The sequence below is a fragment of the Bufo bufo genome, chromosome 3 (genome assembly GCF_905171765.1).
Source record: "Bufo bufo chromosome 3, aBufBuf1.1, whole genome shotgun sequence".
NCBI classification, from domain to species: domain Eukaryota; kingdom Metazoa; phylum Chordata; class Amphibia; order Anura; family Bufonidae; genus Bufo; species Bufo bufo.
Window position 1 is genome coordinate 272,505,113 of NC_053391.1, and position 21,186 is coordinate 272,526,298.

At 42.9% G+C, this 21,186-nt stretch overlaps 1 protein-coding gene across 1 annotated transcript in view; it reads left to right on the plus strand.

Moving 5' to 3' along the window:
- Positions 1–21,186, plus strand: part of LOC120995132 (synaptotagmin-2-like) — a 619,044-nt gene that overhangs the window by 308,614 nt on the left and 289,244 nt on the right. Inside the window, 2 exon segments of the mRNA XM_040424147.1 lie at positions 6,933–7,055; positions 16,020–16,187. Of these exon segments, the coding sequence (XP_040280081.1) occupies positions 6,933–7,055; positions 16,020–16,187 (291 nt within the window).

Sequence of the window (21,186 nt, forward strand, 5' to 3'; positions counted from 1 at the left end):
ACCGCGCTTGTACAGGCGGCGCATGCGCCGTCGGACTCAAGCGCGATCCTGTAACTGAATTCGCGCGTGAGGAAGAGAAGACAGGCAGGCATCCGGGGACGGCGCATGCGCGATTCAGTTACAGGATCGCGCTTGAGTCCGACGGCGCATGCGCGCCTGTACAAGCGCAGGGTCCCGGCGACTGAGCCGGGGTGTCAATTACACTGCTTAGAGGCGGGGTTAGGGCAGGGAAGTTACAGCCTGGAGTGAGGGAAGGGCTACCCCCTTGACTTCTACCGTGACTTGTGGAGCTGGAGAAGAGTACTTTATAAAGCGATTTTTCCATGCATATACATGACAGAAAAGCGGGACAATACAGTGTGTTAACACAATGAGGATGATCTATAAGGTACTTTTGATAGTTTATTAAGTGAAATCCAGGTGAAAGGTTTGCTTTAAGTCGTCCCAAATCGCTATATTAAAACCCCATCCAGCCTATCAATGAATGGGACCACTTTTAAAAGCCGCTTAGACAGAAGTGCACCTGTCTAAAGGCTAGTGCAGTATGGTCTTTTGGGTTTTAAAAAAAAAATCACTCACCTCACCCGCTTGCTTGGGTACAGGCAGTTTGCTCCTTTCTTGATCAGTGATGACGTCACCATGAGATCACGCTGAGGGTGCGCTGTGACGTCTTAACACTAAGCACAGATCCTTCGGTAGGTCTTTTTTGATTAAGAGAGGAGCAGACGGCCTTTGCACAAGCAAGTGGATGAGGTAAAAAAAAAAAAAATTTTTTTTTTTATATGACCACTCCAGCCTCCATTTTAGGAACAATGATTTGTTACCATGAAGCGCAAAGAAATTCAGCTTATTTTTCCTAATATTTGGACCGAATTCCACTTTGGATGCTTTGCTTCGCTCAACACTAATCATTTGGTATTGGTTTTGTGTTAGTTTTAAGTCTGTCTTTGCTATATGTGCCTGCAACAGATTTATGAAATGGCTCACCTTAAAGGGAACCGGTCATCAACTTTATGCTGCCCATACTAACGGGAGCATAAAGTAGAGATAGGTGAGTTGATTTCAGCGATCTGTCATTTATAAGTTAAAAGTAAGTGGTTGCCGAGAACCAACATCACAATCATTGCAGACTGGGCCTGGAAAAGAGTCCCGGCCACCTGAGAAGAGTCATGGTTATTCATGAATTCCTGCTCTCCTACCTTGTCTTCTACCTATAGTTTTCTCCCTTTCTGTCTAGGAGAGAACTGCCAATCATCAGCAGATAAGCGGGGAGAGCAGGAGATTATGAAAAACCAGGACTCTTCTCAGGTAGATTTGAACAAATTCAATTTTTTGGGGGTGTGAAGGCATGGGCTGAAATGCCATGGAAGCACTCTGTAGTGCTTTGTGCACTTCCACTACGTGCCTCCACGCCGTATCTTCCGGATTGTGGACAAGTGCGTCGCAATTGCAGGCCGCAATACGGGTACCGACCGACAACTGCTGTGTGCATGAGCCCTAAAGAAAAATGGTACGACTCATCTTAGTCCTGTAAAATGTATCCATACAAGAGCTGGATAGGACTAAATATGATGTCAGTCATTTGAGCTGTCATGTGCCCCTCACAAGTGTCATGAAACAGATGAACAGTAGTGTGTTAGTATTCAACAGCAGAACATATAAGGGCAGATTTATTATTTTGTTTTGCCATATTTGTGGCATGAAAAAGATGCAAACTTGAAGTTTGCGACTTTTGAAAAGTCACTTGCGCAAAAATGTTTGTGCAAGTGGCATTTTTCAGCTGGCCCCACCACATTCCCAAAAATGGGGCATTGCGAAGGCACGGCTAGTGTCCCCACCACGAGCTGGCATAGATATCAGAATAGGTGCATGGACTGCTGGATTCTGCGCCTAATTTATGACTAGGCATAAGCCACCAATCTATGATAAATCTGCCCCATACAGTATCACTATCTGCAGCAGCACCTCAACATCATGTCTGTCAGTGTCTGTATAGAAGCAGATCTCTCTGCGTGTTGTTTTGTTAACACTAAATTTAATTAACAACATGACAACATCGCCTAGAGCAGTGGTTCTCAACCTTTCTAAAGCCGTGACCCCTTAATACAGTTCCTCATGTTGTGGTGACCCCCAACCATTACATTTTTTTCCTTGCTACGTCATAACTAATTTTGCTACTGTTATGATGACCCACCAAAAACACGCACAGACACCAATACACCAAATGTTAATTCAAATACACAAGTATTCATTCATAACCACAGAACTTTAGCATAAATACAAAATATTTGTAAACCAAATAAATAACTTTAAAATAAATAATAAACAACAAATACCCCCTAAAAAATAAATCAGTGGTCCGCACAGTACCCCTCAAATAAATAACTCAGTGGTGCTCACAGTACCCTCCCCCCAAGAAAAATAAAAATAAATCAGTGGTGCTCAGGGTACCCCTCAAATAAATAAATCAGTGGTGCTTCAAGTCCCCCCCAAATAAATAAATCAGAAGTGCTCAGGGTCCCCCAAATAAATAAATCAGCGGGGCTTCAGGTCTCCCCCAAATAAATAAATCAGCGGTGCTCAGGTGTCCCCCAAATAAATAAATCAGTGGTGCATCAGGTTTCCCCCAAATAAATAAATCAATGGTGCTCAGGGTCCCCCAAATAAATAAATCAGAAGTGCTCAGGGTCCCCCAAATAAAAAAATCAGCGGGGCTTCAGGTCTCCCCCAAATAAATAAATCAGCGGTGCTCAGGTGTCCCCCAAATAAATAAATCAATGGTGCTCAGGGTCCCCCAAATAAATAAATCAGAAGTGCTCAGGGTCCCCCAAATAAAAAAATCAGCGGGGCTTCAGGTCTCCCCCAAATAAATAAATCAGCGGTGCTCAGGTGTCCCCCAAATAAATAAATCAATGGTGCTCAGGGTCCCCCAAATAAATAAATCAGAAGTGCTCAGGGTCCCCCAAATAAATAAATCAGCGGTGCTTCATGTCCCCCCAAATAAATTAAGCCTTGCTTAGCCAAATAATTAAAATAAAATTAGCCAGGCTCAGCCAGGCTCAATTAAATCATTGGTGGCAGTGGTGCTCAGCGGCGGTGTCATTAACGAAAAAACTTGGACCTCAGCAGACAGGCTGGCTCCAGACGTCAGGCTCCTTCAAGCACAGGCAGTGATAGGACATCACTTCCTGTGCGCGAGGATAAGGGGCCGCTGCCGTTGTGCGGGCGACCCACAATAGGAAGCCTCAAGTGACCCCCGGAAAGGGCCGATCGACTCCCAAAGGGGTCGCGACCCCTAGGTTGAGAACCGCTGGCCTAGAGACAGGCAGCCATTTTATAACATCACCTAGGAGGCAGATGGCCATGTAAATACACACAGTGATGTAGTTGCTGTAGTAACCACAATAAAAATCTTGATTCCACCACTAGGCCTATTTTACATGAATGTGTCCTTTGTGCTGTCTGACCCAGCACATGTTTGTCAGATAACACTACTGCTTCCTGAATGTCAGGGATTATATGATGTGAAGAGTTTCACATGACTGATACCATTTTTCAGTTAGGCCATGGATACATTACATAGGACTGATACATGGGCTATACAATTTTTCTGCATGTAGGGGTCAACTGCCTGATATAAGAAAGGTAGGTATGCAGAATTTTAAATATATGATCTCCTTTTATATAAACAAATAAATAAAAAATAATACTAATAATAACTGTAATATTCCTTTAAGGAAACGGGGAATCCAAGCACAACCCCAGTGAGCAAAGACTTTAGCTGCTCTGCCAGTTCTCTGTGGCCAAAACTGCCTTCCCTTACTTTCCATACACACTTGCTGTAGCCAGTAGCTTCCTGCCAGCCAATCAGATTGGATTACTGAAAGACACGCCTCCTTACTCTGAAGCCTAATGCAGACATGCAGTGTGAAGGACCGCCCCTCTGTTTTCCTAGCCGGAGACAGATGAGCCATAGCAACGGTCTTTTAAAGGGAGCAGTGAAAAGAGACAGGAGACATTAATGAAAGCTATTATTATAAGGTAATTTCAGATCTTTTAGCAATCATTGGCAGACTAACTCAGGTATAAATGCCTAGCTATAATAACCTAGCAAATAAATCAAAATATGACAGTTATCCTTTAACCACCCTGGAGTCTATTAAATTGGCCCTGCAGTCAATAAATGACTTTGGCCAACAATTGTAATTATTTTAAAACCACATCACCGCTAGCAATATTTGGGGTAAAAGAAAAAAGATACCTGCATGCGTAAGTAGCCTTCCTCTGATCCATAAATCCATAAATTTGAGCCTTTCTGGTAAATGGCGTTTAGAACAGGAGAAAAGCTCATGTTCTATTTACGCCAGTCTTTGTTTTCCCTTTTGCACTGGCTTTGCTCACCATAAATTAGGTGCACCTTCAACAGTCAGTGCGCCTGGCGGAAAAACTAGACCAGCCCCCGGCCGGTATAGTTTTTCAACAAAAATTACGCGTCTCTTCAGGTGTACTGTAAATGTTAGTAAATTTGTTGGGGCTGAAGTCCAGGCCTGGCTCTAAGCATGCCCCCGACACACCCTTGACACTACTAAGTGTCTAATGAAGCATTAAAATGCCTGTGCGATAAAATATTGTCTATGTAAATGATCCTCAATGTTCTAGGTTGGTCTGAACTATAAATGAAGGGAGCACAACAACTGTGGTACATTGCGTCACCTGTTTGTCTTTGGATTTAGCTGTTTTGTATTCTGCCTCCTACTGTTTAGGATCACTAATGAATTCATAGGACACTACTGTTACGTACAAATTTTTTGGAACTAAAATATATGGTGGACATTTATCAAGACTGGCATTCCCATACGTCAGTCTTGAGCCCCTGTGCACTTGAGTAAGATGCTCCTAATTTCTTTAGAGGCATAACTAAGCTGTAATTTATGCCAATTTCTGGTGCAAATTAAAGTAAATCCAGTTGACCATGTTAGGCCCCTCTTCCTCGCTCAAAAAGCCCTGCCTTTTTCACCCACTTAAGTGGTGGCATAAAGACATTAATAAATACCCCTCTATATGTTTGAAATATTGTAATTGATAAATTTATTACAGTAGGAATAATTTGGTATTGTGTGCTTGACAAATTTGTGGACTCCCAATAGATTATCATTAGTAGGACAGGAAGGGTGGTAAACTGCTGCAATCATCAGTACAACCAAAGTTTTAAAGTGTCACTCGCTCAGGCTTGCTGATGATGATGCCAGACAGTCAGCAACTGAAGTGAACAATACAGATTTTCTGGAAGTAGCTGCACAGCCAGGTGGCAAGTAAATAAAATGGAAAGGGTCTCACTTCAGCAAATGGAATTTATCACGTAGACGAAGTTAAAGGGGTTTTTCCTATCTCAGAAAATGGGGGCATATTGTTCGGATATGCCCCCATTGTCTGAGTATGGAGCCTGGAAAGTTATGGAGGGCGCACTGGGCATGCGCAGCCGCCCTCCATTTCTATTGCGATATGCCCCCATTGTCTGAGATGGGAATAACTCTTTAATAAACAAAAGCAAAACCTAGCTCATCAGTTCTGGACTCCAAATCCAGTAGTCAATCCATGAATGGATACCGTCCTGCTTCAACGTGCTTGCATATCAAATAAATGATTAGTCCAGCATGAATAAAATGTCTCCTTTATTAGTAAATATTAAAACTCCATCTTTGGACTCACCACCACTTTTACCACTTAATTAAACAGCTGACGTGCTTCTGTTGGACACTGTGTCCTTAGTCACGGCACAATAGTCTGAACATGGACAACACGTTTAATACACCGCCCACGTGTTTCTGACGCACACTACGTCCGTAGTCATGGCGCTATAGTCTGAACATGGACAACACGTTTAAATACCATAGGGATCCAATCATTATTAATTGCCCTGATCACATGGATTATACGTCTAATAAACCGAGGAAGTTCCCCACCCATGCTGCATATTAAAAACAATTTATATCTGAGAATAAAAATAAAACAATATTACAAATTCATACCATAAAATTGTTTTATTTTTACTCTCAGATATAAATAGTTTTTAATATGCAGCATGGGGGGGATACTTCACATGTTTATTTGATGTATAAGCCATGTGATCAGGACAATTAATAATGATTGTTGTAAAAGTGGTGGTGAGTTCTATGATGGAGTTTTAATATGTACTAATAAAGGACAGGTTTTATTCATGCTCGACTAATCATTTGATAGACAAAGTTAATACTAGGCACTTACTAATGTATTGTATTGTAATATAGTGCCTGCTTTGCTGGCTTAATTCATCACATTATACTATGCTCATATCCGGGGTTACAAGCACCCTGCAATCCAGCATCATTGGTTATGCCTACACACTATAAGAAATTTGTGTAAGGACGGCTACCACTGCTGGATTGCAGTGTGGTTGTAATCCCTGGATAGGAGCAGAATATAATGTGACTGAAAAATAAATCAAGCCAGTAAAGGAAACAATATGGACAATCACAATAACTAGTAAGTACCTTGTATTAACTTTGTCTACATGATAAAAGACATTTGCTGAAATTGTGTGTATAATATTAAAAGTATGAAGGTAACTAGGGGACATTTATTAGGCCTTCATCATATACTGTATAAATCTGAAAAATGCATACTTTTGTTTGCTAAATTTTCTTTTTTACAAGTGTTATGTTTGTGGTGTTTTTCTCAGAATGTTCAAAGACAGAAAAAATGTCCATTGCAGAAATGACTTGAAATTTGTAGCAAAATGTTGATTTTACTAAGGGGTACCGATGTGACTTGCATGTCATACAATGTCAAGAGCCAATCGGACTAAACATAACAATGCATTTTTAAGTATCTTTATTTTTTTTTGTATCTTCAGTGCAAAATAAGATACATTTTATTGTTTTTAGATCTTTTAGGATGATGATGATGATGCAGAGACTGGTTTAACAGAAGGTGAAGACAAGGAGGATGAGGAAAAAGAAGAGGAGAAACTTGGAAAACTACAATTCTCCTTGGATTATGACTTTCAAAATAACCAGGTAATAACATTGAGGTAAAAAAAAAAGCTAATTTGATGCTTAAGACAAAGGTAAAATGAGTCTCCCAACCACAAGTGACAGTCTCTCTATCCCCACTGAACGTGTTCTGAGAGGGGTTTATCTCCAAAATCTGTATAAATAAATCCTTATTGTACACTAAAGGTCCTATTACACTGCCCCTGATGTTTGGACAGTGTGAGCATCGATGGATGATAACACATCCATCGGCCTTCATTTCTATCAGGCTGAATTCATAGGCCGATGCAAACTTAATGTGAGAGGGACGATTGCTACTGCTACTTCTATTCTATTGGTAGCACATCCCTGATTACACAGGGAGATATGCTACAGATAATTGCACATCTTTTGTCCTGATGAAAGATACCCATCAGTCAACAAATGAGCATTTGCTTGTAAGTTCCAAAAAGACTGCATATAAAAATACAGTCCAATATAGAGGTTTATCTTGTGCTCAAATGCAACTGAGGCCAAGACACATATCCATAAAAGTAATGCTCTCAATTGAAACTATTTTTATAGCCCATATGACTGGGGCTAAAGTGATAACCACACAACAAAAACTGTAATAATGTAATAATAAAGAAGCTACCATACTCACAGTCAGTTCAGATTTGTCACCTTCCAATAAAGCAATCATAAGTCTGTGTTATAGAAAATACTGTAGACTCTGAGTCCACAAGGCACAGTCTCAAAAATATTAATATGTACAGTATGACAAGCTCTCCAACACGTATCCTGGGGATATGCCCCAGCCGGCAGCCTCTCACACATGTCAGGATAGCGGGAACCAGCATATTAGGTGACCTCAATATTAAAACTATGGTGTCCTCAGCGGAATAGCACAGTCCAGTTTGTTTTGGAAAAAGTATGATTTCCTTCATAAGTAATATTGGATGGCTTATATCATCTAGTGGGTCTTCCTATGACTCTGCAAAGATGTTTCTGAAAGTCGTTGCCGAGTTGCAGCTGCACAGGGACATCCAGACTACCCATAGAGAAGGCAGATAGAAAATAGAAAAGGGGGTTATGAAGAGGGTAAAATGGCCTGGTCTTAAACTGATTTAAAAAGTCACTGGTGTTTAGTATGGTGGTGTTAAGCTGGGCCACTCCACATTAACGTCACAACACATGATTAGAGATGTCCCGAATAGTTCGCCGGCAAACGTAGCTTGTTCGCGTTCGCCCCGGCAATGTTCGGTCCGCCCGCTATTCGTCATCATTGAGTAAACTTTGACCCTGTACCTCACAGTCAGCAGACACATTCCAGCCAATCAGCAGCAGACCCTCCCTCCCAGACCCTCCCACCTCCTGAACAGCATCCATTTTAGATTCATTCGGAAGCTGCATTCTTAGTGAGAGGAGGGACAGTGTAGCTGCTGCTGATTTAATAGGGAAATCCATAGCTAGGCTAGAGCATTCAGTGTCCACTACAGTCCTGAAGGACTCATCTGATCTCTGCTGTAAGGACAGCACCCCAAAAAGCCCTTTTTAGGGCTAGAACATCAGTCTGCTTTTTTTTTTTTTTTCCTGTGTAATCTAATTGCAGTTGCCTGCCTGCCAGCGTGTGTGTCAGGCTCACAGCGCATACTGTGCCCACTTACCCAGTGCCACCATTCATATCTGGTGTCACAATAGCTTGCATTTTAAAAAAAACAAAAACTTTTTTGACTGTAATAATCAGTCTGCTTTTTTTTTTTCCTGTGTAATCTAATTGCAGTTGCCTGCCTGCCAGAGTGTGTGTCAGGCTCACAGCGTATACCGTGCCCACTTGCCCAGTGCCACCACTCATATCTGGTGTCACAATAGCTTGCATTTTAAAAAAAATTATACTTTTTGGACTGTGAAATAATAGCAGTCATTTTCCTTCACACGTGTGCATTTCAGGGCCTGCCAGGGCACAGTGTCACACCAGTGCAACTCATATCAGGTGTAACAGTAGTGCACATAAAAAAATAAAATAAATAGATTGTAGAAACTGTAATAGATTGAATAGCAGTTAGTTTTCTGCAAGCGTGTGTCAGGCCTACAGCGTCTACTCTGCCAACGTCTGCCAGTGCACAGTGCCACTCATATCTGGTGTCACAGTAGCTTGCACGCATAGTACAACTTAACTAATCTAAAAAAAAAAATGACAGGCAGAGGCAGGCCACCCCGCAGGGGCCGTCGTGATCGTGGTGCTGTGATTCCCTTTGGCCCTAGAATAATGCCCAGTGTTCAGAGGCCACGTACCTTGAACTCGAAAAGTTCAGAGGACATAGTTGACTGGCTAACACAGGACACCCAATCTTCTACAACTTCCGCTTGGAACCTTGATGCACCATCCTCCTCCAGCTTAGCTTCGGGCACCTCTCAAGTTACCACTCGCCCGCCTGTCGCCACCACCAACACTAGCACCACAGCCGCTTCACTTGATCTGTCAGAGGAGTTATTTACACATCAGTTGGAAGAAATGAGTGATGCACAACCATTATGAAGCAAACAAGTGAAGCGGTTGATGATGACGATGTGTCCGTGGATGTCACGTGGGTGCCTGCTAGAAGAGAAGAAGAACAGGGGGAAAGTTCAGATGGGGAGACAGAGAGGAGGAGGAGACGAGTTGGAAGCAGGGGGAGGTCGTCGCAAGGAGCTAGTGGCACAGTCAGACAGCATGCATCGGCACCCGGGGTCAGCCAGACAGCACACCAATCAACGCATGCTGTTGCCACCACCAGAATGCCGTCATTGCAGAGCTCAGCAGTGTGGCATTTTTTTGTGTGTCTGCCTCTGACAACAGCGATGCCATTTGCAACCTGTGCCAAAAGAAACTGAGTCGTGGGAAGTCCAACACCCACCTAGGTACAACTGCTTTGCGAAGGCACATGATCACACATCATAAACGCCTATGGGATCAACACATGAGTACAAGCAGCACACAAACTGAAAGCCGCCATCCTCCTCCTGGTCCAGCATCTAAAGCCACGTCAACCACTGCTGTCCTCCTTGCCCCCTCTCAACCATCCACCACTCCGTCTCTCGCCTTGAGCAGTTCCTGCTCATCTGCCCACAGTCAGGTGTCTGTCAAGGACATGTTTGAGCGTAAGAAGCCAATGTCACAAAGTCACCCCCTTGCCCGGCGTCTGACAGCTGGCTTGTCTGAACTCTTAGCCCGCCAGCTTTTACCATACAATCTGGTGGAGTTAGAGGCGTTCCAAAAATTTGTAGCTATTGGGACACCGCAGTGGAAGGTGCCCGGCCAAAATTTCTTTGCACAAAACGCAATGCCCAACCTGTACTCGATTGTGCAAAAGGAAGTAATGGCATGTCTGGCACACAGTGTTGGGGCAAGGGTTCATCTGACCACTGATACCTGGTCTGCAAAGCACGGTCAGGGCAGGTATATCACCTACACTGCGCATTGGGTAAACCTGCTCACGGCTGCCAAGCATGGAATGCGTGGCTCTGCAGAGGAGTTGGTGACATCCTCTACTCCTCCTACTCCATCCTCTTCCATAACCTCCTCGGCTGAGTCCTCTTCTGCTGCTGCATCTTGCTCCACATCAACGGCCCCCCCCCAGCTCCCCAGGGGCTATTCCACATACCGGATACGGCAGTGTCACGCCGTCTTCTTCGGGTTGACTTGCCTGAAAGCAGAGAGTCACACCGGACCAGCACTCCTGTCCGCCCTGAACGCACAGGTGGATCAGTGGCTGACTCTGCACCAACTGGAGATCGGCAAAGTGGTGTGTGACAACGGAAGCAATTTGTTGGCGGCATTGAATTTGGGCAAGTTGACACATGTGCCGTGCATGGCACATGTGTGTAATCTGATCGTACAATGCTTTGTGCATAAGTACCCAGGCTTACAGGTTGTCCTGAAGCAGGCCAGGAAGGTGTGTGGCCATTTCAGGCGTTCCTACACGGCCATAGCACACTTTTCAGATATCCAGCGGCGAAACAACATGCCAGTGAGCCGCTTGATTTGCGACAGCCCGACACGTTGGAATTCAACACTCCTAATGTTCGACCGCCTGCTCCAACAAGAAAAAGCCTTCAACGAGTATTTGTATGACTGGGGTGCTAGGACAGCCTCTGCGGAGCTGGGAATTTTTTTGCCAAGTTACTGGACGCTCATGTGCAATGCCTGTAGGCTCATGCGTCCTTTTGAGGAGGTGACAAACCTAGTCAGTCGCACCGAAGGCACCATCAGCGACATCATCCCATTTGTTTTCTTCCTGGAGCGTGCCCTGCGAAGAGTGCTGGATCAGGCCGTAGATGAGCGTGAAGAGGAAGAGTTGTGGTCACCATCACCACCAGAAACAGCCTTATCAGCATCGCTTGCTGGACCTGCGGCAACGCTGGAAGAAGATTGTGAGGAACAGGAGTCAGAGGAGGAATGTGGCTTTGAGGAGGAGGAGGAAGACCAACCACAACAGGCATCCCAGGGTGCTCGTTGTCACCAATCAGGTACCCGTGGTTTTGTACGTGGCTGGGGGGAAGAACATACCTTCAGTGAGATCACTGAGGACGAGGAACGGGACATGAGTAGCTCGGCATCCAACCTTGTGCAAATGGGGTCTTTCATGCTGTCGTGCCTGTTGAGGGACCCTCGTATAAAAAGGCTGAAGGAGAACAACCTGTACTGGGTGTCCACGCTACTAGACACTAGCAGAAAGTGCCTGAAATGTTACCAAATTACCGCAAGTCGGAAAGGATGCAGCAGTTCCAAAATAAATTAAAAAGTATGCTTTACATAGCGTATAAGGGTGATGTCACAGCACAGCAGGAATTTAACAGGGGAAGAGGTGAAAGTAATCCTCCTCCTACCACGACCACGCCGGCAAGGACAGGACGCTTTACAGACGTGTTGTTGATGGAGGACATGCAGAGCTTTTTAAGTCCTACGCATCGCCACAGCCCTTCGGGGTCCACCCTCAGAGAACGACTCGACCGACAGGTAGCAGACTACCTCGCCTTAACTGGAGATATCAACACTCTGAGGAGCGATGAACCCCTTGACTACTGGGTGTGCAGGTTTGACCTGTGGCCTGAGCTATTCCAATTTGCGATAGAACTTCTGGCCTGCCCCGCTTCAAGTGTCCTGTCAGAAAGGACCTTCAGTGCAGCAGAAGGTATTGTCACTGAGAAGAAAAGTCGCCTAGGTCAAAAAAGTCTAGATTACCTCAACTTTATTAAGATGAATGAGGGATGGATCCCAAAGGGACTGACAGTGGGCGATACATTCGACTAAAAAAGGCCTGATGAGATGAGCTGCCTTGGGCTAAAAATGGTCCACACGCTGCTGTATTTTATCTCTGAATGCCGGATGACTTGCGTGGCTTATCCGCCACCAACTAGGGTTCAAGCCGCAATGTTTTAGGGCACTTTCTGCCTGGGAAACAAACATCAATTTTTCTGCCCGCTACTACAGCAGCGGCTGCAACAATACCTAATTTTTCAGGCATGTGTACATGCCTAATTTTTCTGGCCTCTGGTGCTGCACTGTGGCTTCAAAAACCAAACAAAAAAAAGGCACATACAGGTGTCAATTCCCCTTCGTGATAGTTACCTTGTCGTGGTGAAGGGTCTTGCGTATATCACAATGAAGCGACCACCTCTATGAGTGTGTTGGCAATGGCAATGTTGGCACACCCCAGATGAGAAGTTCGTTGCTTCATTGTGAACAGACCAAAAGCGATCGGCTGGATAATTTTGCATAGAAAAAACATAAATTTTCTTTGTGATCATCTAAGGTGATCATTAAAGCCTACTAGGCCAACAATGGGCCCACACTGCAGAATCATTGTTTTCTGGGTCACTTAACTGTCACTGAACTACCTCAGCACGACCATAGACTTTGTAAAACCCCCATCGCCTGCAATCTCCCAAACGTGCACACGATCACAGTCATAACTACACCAAGATTGACGCATAGAGGTATAAAATTTATGTCATGAGTGTGTCAACTATTGACAACTCTTTGCGGTTGTCTAAAATCTATTCTATACACGTCCCCTGATAGGGGACGTAACAGGGATTAAACTGATAAGAATAGAACAACATAACACACCACAACTATCTGGTTGAAGTAGGAGGACCGACCAAGCATCTTTTTTCCATCTCCCCATTCCTAAAATCAATGCCATATACACGTCATCTGATAGGGGACGTAACAGGGATTAAACTGATAGGAATAGTACTACTTAACACACCTTATAATAACGCAGAGAGAGGCAACGCAGAGAGAGGAGTCTGAAGAAGAGGAGTCAGAGGAGGAAGGTGGCTTTGAGGAGGTGGAAGACCAACCACAGCAGGCATCCCAGTCGGCTTGTTGTCACCTTTCGGGGACCCTTGGTGTTGTACGTGGCTGGGTGGAGGAAGAGACCTTCAATGACATCAGTGAGGACAAGGAATGGAACATGGCTAGTTTGCTATCCAACCTTGTGCAAATGGGGAGTTTGCGGTTGTGCAAATGGACTGTTTGCGGTGCATTAAACGGGGAGTTTGGTCTGTCACTGTGAAGCGGGCGTAACCCTTACTCTACCTGATCGATACAACATCATACTTGATGTTTTAAAGCACGTTATTCCAAACAATTTAGGAATGTTAGGTGATTTATGCCCTTTATGGATTAAAACCAGACTCTGCGTCAACTATGTAATTTTCCATGGGAGTTTTGCCATGGATCCCCCTCCGGCATGCCACAGTCCAGGTGTTAGTCCCCTTGAAACAACTTTTCCATCACTATTGTGGCCAGAAAGAGTCCCAGTGGGTTTTAAAATTCGCCCGCCTATTGAAGTCTATGGCGGTTCGCCCATTCGTGAACATTTGCGAAAATTTGCGTTCGCCGTTCGCGAACGGAAAATTTTATGTTTGCGACATCTCTACACATGCTTAAAAAAATTAATTCGTTCATCAGGGGCAAGCAAGCAGATGAGGATAAACAGGCATATAAAGAAACAGCAAACCAACCAAACAAAAGCAACCATTTATGTTATGCAAAGAGCCACTGACTGAACATTAGTGCCTGTATTTCATTTGGGGTTCTAGGGATAGCATATCAAAAAATTGACATGTCTTAGTGGTTGTTACTTTTTACCTACTACTTTACTGAAATTGACTTTTTAGACACCATCATCAAGATACAGAACAATAAAATAGAAACAACTCTTTACCAGAAACCAACTGGTTGCACAGCAGACCTCAGATAGGACAGTTTCCACCCCAAACACATAAAAAAAACATAATCTACAGTCAAGTTATCAGATGCAACCACATATGTTCAAACTCTACAGACAGGTATGAATTCCTTGGAAACCTCACAAAGACATTTTTGAGTCAGGAATACCATCCAACTACAGTGGAAAACGAAATTGCCAAAATACCAAGAAGTGAGCTTCTACAATTCCAAACAAAACAAGAAAACCATTGGGTACCTGTAGTAGTCACCTACAACCCAAATCTGAGAATTGTAAGCAGGGTTGCTTGGAGACTATATCCAACACTACGAACAAAAGACAGTTTAAAAACAGCCCCTAATGTAAAAAAACCCAATCCTTTTGTTTTTGCAGTAGATAAGCTGCTGCCAGAGGCAGAGTCGAACATGTATGTATATAGGGATGCTAGGAGGTAAACACAAGACATTATTCGGCCAACAGCTATTGAATGGGTGTGGCAGTCTTGGGGGGATTTTGTTTAATGGTTCTTTCCCTTTAATTATTACTCTTTAGTGGGTAAGGAGGAGTGAAGCGTGCTGTACGCAAATCCATCTCCGTACAGCATTAAAATGTATGCGTTCCAGTGAGGCGAAGTGGGTTATCACTGTAGTCTCGCAAGACTTTGATGAATAACATCGGTATTTGATTATTAAACTTGAAAAACATTTTAAAACCGGTATCCAAAGTTGGCTTCAGTACCGATTGGTACCTCGGTACCGAAGCCAATTTCGGAACCAAGTTTTTAAATGGTTTTCAAGTTCAAAAATCATATCCCGAATTTATTCACCGAAGTCTCGGTGAAACTCACTTTGCTTTGCTTTCACCTCCAGCATTAAAACAAATTTTGGAGCGAAGCGAATCCGGATATTGTATCCCAAGCTTGCTTCACTCATCGCTAGTAGTGGGTTAGGGATATTATTTGTTTAATGTAGTGAGCAGATACAGGCCCTATTATTGTAGAGTTATCAGGACTGGAAATTGGTACTATGGGCTGAGCTCACAGTATATGCGTACTGCACACTAGAGACCATTTAGGATGGGCTAGCCACTGAGCTAGAAAGTATAATCTGTATACATGTAACAAAGAGCTCAGCTCCACTGATTGCATGATCATTGCTTAAATAAACCTTTTATATTAATTTAAGCCTTAATCCTATTCCCGTATCTTATAATTAATGGTAAAACAACCAGATTCAGCTAGATAATCAACCTATTAACTTTAATTCTCTAGGACCAGATGATCCTTCTGAGTGTTCATTTTGAGTACTTTTTATTTAGTGTTTGGAATGCATTGTATGTGGCTGCTATAAATGCCTTAGAGGTAGAAGATAATGAGGTCTTCAAGTGTGTTCTACTCCAGCTGTAGAAACAAAGAAGTACAAAATGTAATCAAGACAAATGGCATGGAAACACCAAAACCTCCTGTTGTGGGTGAAGACAAGAGAAGACTTCTGTCAGTTATAACATCTAATGAATAAAGTAGCTTTGTATTTGTAGCATTGTAGCATGTCCTTTAAACAATATTTAGTGCTGTGTTTTTTTACCTATACTTTTGAGAAATATTGTCAAGGAGAAAGATATTAGGCCTAAATTATCAAAGTTTTCCCAACACATTCTACTTTCGAATTTTAAGAATAGGTGTCAGTGGTGCCTCACTGCAAGTCATTGAGGGACCCCTAAACATGCTAGAAAAGTAGTTGTGTAATGTATTTACAGATTTTTTGTTTATTTTGTTGTTGTTTTTTTACAGATTCAAGTTGGCGTCATACAGGCTACTGAATTACCTGCATTGGACATGGGAGGGACTTCAGATCCTTATGTGAAGGTCTTCTTTTTGCCAGATAAGAAGAAGAAGTATGAAACTAAAGTTCATCGCAAGACACTTAACCCAATTTTCAATGAGACTTTCACTTTTAAGGTGAAACAAGCATGTTACTTTTTATTATATAAATGAAACTGGTCAAACACTGCCATGTTAGAAAATGTCTAGCATATTAAAATTTCATAGTATTATTTATTAGGTGTTTCCCAAAAATGTCAACTCGTCCCACAAAAAAAACAAGCCCTGGTACTAATAATAAAAAAGATATGGCTTCTGAAAAAAAATAAAATCACCACTTCCTTAATTACCAAACTAGACAATTTGGATCCTACCTGGCAGTAAAGTATTTGTTTGCCACACATCAGTATATGAACCTGCACATAACAAATCCCTTCTTAATACTAAGGAGGAGTTCACATCACTGTTTCATTTTCAGTTCTTCTGATCCGTGAGAAGAACAAAAAGAAAAAAAAAACAGTATCCTGTAAGAAAAAAACGGATCCTGTGCATCAGTAATGCACATTTGGCATCCGTTTGAGGCATTTCTGCCTCAGATCCGTTTTTTAGATGGGGGAAAAAAATACTGTATGCAGGACTTTATTTTTTCATCTAAAAAAAAAACGGATCTTAGATGGAAATGGCTCAAACGGAGTCAAATGTGCATAACTGATGCGCAGGATCCGTCTTTTTTACTGGATCTGTTTTTCTGACGAAGGATCAGAAGAATGGAAAATGAAACGGTGACGTGAACTCCTCCTTAAGGGACTTGTACCGTGTCAATAATTATGGCATATTGCAAGAATATGCCAAAAATTTCAGATAGGTGGGCATCCTACCTCTAGAACCCACCTCCAGAACCAGACTTCCGAAGTAAAGGGAGAGCTGCTGCGCATGCGTGGCCACCCTCCATTCCTCACAATGTGAGTTCCAAAAATATCCGCACTGGCTTGGCTTTTTCTGCCAGTCCCATAGCAGTGAACAGAGAGGAGGCCATGCTTGAATGTGCATAGCTTTCTCTCACTTAACTGCTATGGGACTTCTAAAAATAGACACGTGTACTCCCTCAGCTATTTATGAACGTGCCATGGCAGTGAACAGAGAGGACGCCTCACATGTGCAGCGTGCTCTCTTTCACTTTGGGGGCCCCATTCTGGAGATTGAAGCGGGTCACAGATGTGGGACTCATATATGGCATATCCTAGTGATACAGTATCTCAAAAAAGTGAATACCCCTCACATTTTTGTAAATATTTTATTATATCTTTTCATGAGACAACACTGAAGATATGACACTTTGATGCAATGTAAAGTAGTCAGTGCAGCGCTTGTATAACAGTGTAAATTTGGTGTGCCCTCAAAATAACTCAACACACAGCCATTAATGTCTAAACCGCTGGCAACAAAAGTGACTACACCCCTAAGTGAAAATTGTCAAATTGTGCCCATAGTGTCAATAATTTGTGTGTCTGCCATTATTTTCCAGCACTACCTTAACTCTCTTGGGCATGGAGTTCACTAGAGCTTCACAGGTTACCACTGGAATTCTCTTCCACTCCTCCATGACGGCATCAAGGATTTGGTGGAGGTTAGAGACCTTGCACTCCTCCAATCTAGCACCTTTACCCTCAGTTTCTTTAGCAAGGCAGTGGTCGTCTTGGAGGTGTGTTTGGGGTCATTATCATGTTGGAATACTTCCCTGCGGCCCAGTTTCCGAAAGGAGGTGATCATACTCAGCTTCAGTATGTCACAGTACATGTTGGCATTAATAGTTCCCTCAATGAGCTGTAGCTCCCCACAGCCAACAGCACTCATGCAGCCCCAAACCATAACACTCCCACCACCATGCTTGACTGCAGGCAAGACACATCTGTCTTTGTACTCCTCACCTGGTTGCCGCCACACACGCTTGACACCATCACGCTTGACACCAAATATGTTTATCTTGGTCTCATCAGACCACAGGACATGGTTCCAGTAATCCATGTCCTTAGTCTGCTTGTCTTCAGCAAACTGATTGCGGGATTTATTGTGCATCATTTTTAGAAGAGGCTTCCTTCTGGGCCGTACAGACCAATTTTATGCAGTGTGCATCCATCTATTTTGAAAAGACAACCTCTGAATATGATGCTAAGCTTGTGCACTTACTGTAACTACTTTTGTTGACCATGGCGAGGCCTGTTCTAAGTGGAACCTGTCTTGTTAAACCGCTGTATGGTCTTGGCCACCGTGCTGCCGCTATTTTTCAGGGTCTTGGCAATCTTGGCCATCTTTATGTAGATCAACAATTCTTTTTTTTTCAGATCCTCAGAGTTCTTTGCCATGAGGTGCCATGTTGAACTTCCGGTGACCAGTTGACAGAGTGTGAGAGCGATAACACTAAATATAACACACCTGCTCCCCATTTACACCCGATACCTTTTAACAATAACAAGTCACATGACACCGGGGAGGGAAAATGGCTAATTTTCACTTAGGGGTGTACTCACTTTTGTTGCCTGCGATTTAGGCATTAATGGCTGTGTGTTGAGTTATTTTGAGGGCACACCAAATTAACACTGTCATACAAGCTGTACACTGACTACTTTACATTGTATCAAAGTGTCTTATCTTCAGTGTTGTCTCGTAAAAAGATATAATAAAATATTTACAAAAATGTGAGGGTTGTACTCACTTTTGTGAGAAACTTGTATGCCAGAATTGATAAGATGGGACAACTCCTTAAATACATGTTCAAATATAGGCTAATTAATTTTAAGAAAAAAACACTAATACATATAGTATGTTATACTATATACAAAGCAATCTGAAATATTTTTTTCATTTTCCTTTCTTTATTCCCCTCTCTTGTAACTTGCAGCAGTTTATAAACTCTGCATACTGCCCACTACAAGCCTAAATGTTGCAGACTTGCATTTGGCTAGAGATAAGAGGTTTTCAAAAATTTTATTTGGACGCTTTACCAAATTTTTCCCAAAAATTTGCTTTGTTATTAATTAATCTGTCATGAAACGCATAAAATCACCTATATCTCGGCATGTAGGGAGAGTGTATCTCGGTGTATATCACTGTGCATTAAAGCAATATGCATAGCTAATATTTCTGGCAGTAAAAGGGCTGTTTCACACGAGCGGATGCCGTGCGTGACATCCGCTCTGTGAATGACAGCCAAGACCCGATGCAGACTGCAGAAGCACGGAGCATTAACATGATTGATAATGCTCCGTGCCTCTCTGTGATCTCTTTACTACGAAGTCACTGTGATTTCGTAGTAAAGAGATCACAGAGAGGCACGGAGCATTATCAATCATGTTAATGCTCCGTGCTTCTGCAGTCTGCATCGGGTCTTGGCTGTCATTCACGGAGCGGATGTCACGCACGGCATCTGCTCGTGTGAAACAGCCCAAACACTTGCTGTGCGTCAGTATGACAGGCAGGTCACATACAGTTTATGGATGTGCGCTTTAGCGTTCGTCACTAGTAGGCTCAGTTCACACATCATTTGGTCAGTTAAGGGTCCAAAACACAGAACATTTGCAGATCTTTTCATGATACCTTATCTGAGAATAAGATTGGCTCTTTAATTTGGCTTACCATACAGTAACTGCTGGAATTAACTGACAAAATAACTGAAGTGTGAAGTCAGCCTTACAGGTCAATATTTGTGTCACGTATAAAGCACTTAACCATGCAGTGGCCCAAGATTCTACTATATTGTGAAAGAATGGTCTCTTTTTACATCATCTGCTGTTTCCAGATAGATTGCTAGTTAGCCACTGATTCTACTAAACTGCAAAAGAGCAATTTCATTTCACTGTTTTTGGGGTGTCCACATTGATTGATAGATAAGGTAATGTGTTACCCACTCACTCTACTATAGAATGAAATAGCGGTTCCATTTTACACCGTCTGCTGTTTCCACATAGATTGCTAGAGAACTTGTTCTGTTAATTATTGATGCAAGTAGCGGCCCCATGACAGAGTGGGGATGGTGTCAGCAGTAAGTTTATGTTGACGTGAATGTATATTTTTCCCTTCTTGTTATCCGTCGATAGAACAACCCAAAAAAAATCGGATCCTGTCTTTTGAGTATCCGCCTTGACATGGTCAGTATTTGGTCAGTAATTGATCAGTATTGGTAGGGCAAAAACAGGAATGGGTCCAAAACTGAGATGACATGTAAAGGAAATATTTTCATGTCTTCTGTGTTGTGGACCCACTCTTGCTTTTGGCTTCCAAATCATGATCAAACCTGATGTAAAATACTGACCGTGTGATAGAGGCCTAATGCTCAATTTACATGAGTTTTGGCCATTTACATCTGACATTGGTTTTAGGCCTCATGCACACGACAGTTTTTCTCGGCCTCCATTCCATTTTTTTTGCGGATAGGATGGGGACCCATTCATTTCAATGGGTCAGCAAAAAAATGCTGATAGTTCATCCGTTTGTGTTCCGCGTCCGTTGTCCGGGTTTCCCTTCAGCAAAAAAAAATAGTGCATGTCCTACTTTTTTCACATTTGCGGACAAGGATAGGCATTTATTACAAGGGATCTGTGGGAAAAAACGGATCCTCCAAAAAAAACGGATGCCGCATCTGTTTTTTTGGGCGGACGCACAATTTGCGGACGCAAAAAACAACTGTTGTGTGCATGTAGCCTTACTCAGATGGAAAAGAAGTCCTGCATGCAGAACTTTAATGGCCTCTATCACACGGTCAGTATTTGGTCAGTTTTTTGCATCAGTATCTGATCAGTATTGGTAAGGCAAAAACAAACAGCAGTGGGTCCAAAACAGAGATGCCACGTGCATGTCTTCTGTGTTTTGGACCCACTCCTGCTTTTGGCTTCCAAATTAAGTCCTATTGCAAAATACTGACCATGTAATAGGTCTTATAGATGCTCCAAAGACAGGATCCGTTGTGTTTTTCATTTTTCGGTTCTTCTGACAGATCAGAAGAAGGGTAAAGTAAACGGTGATGTCAACAAGGACAAACGGGGGACACAAGTGGCCTCGTCACAGTATGAGGAGTCAACATAGTGGCCCAGTCTCGAGTGGTGAGGGTGGCATCAGCATGATGAGTCAACATAGTGTTCCC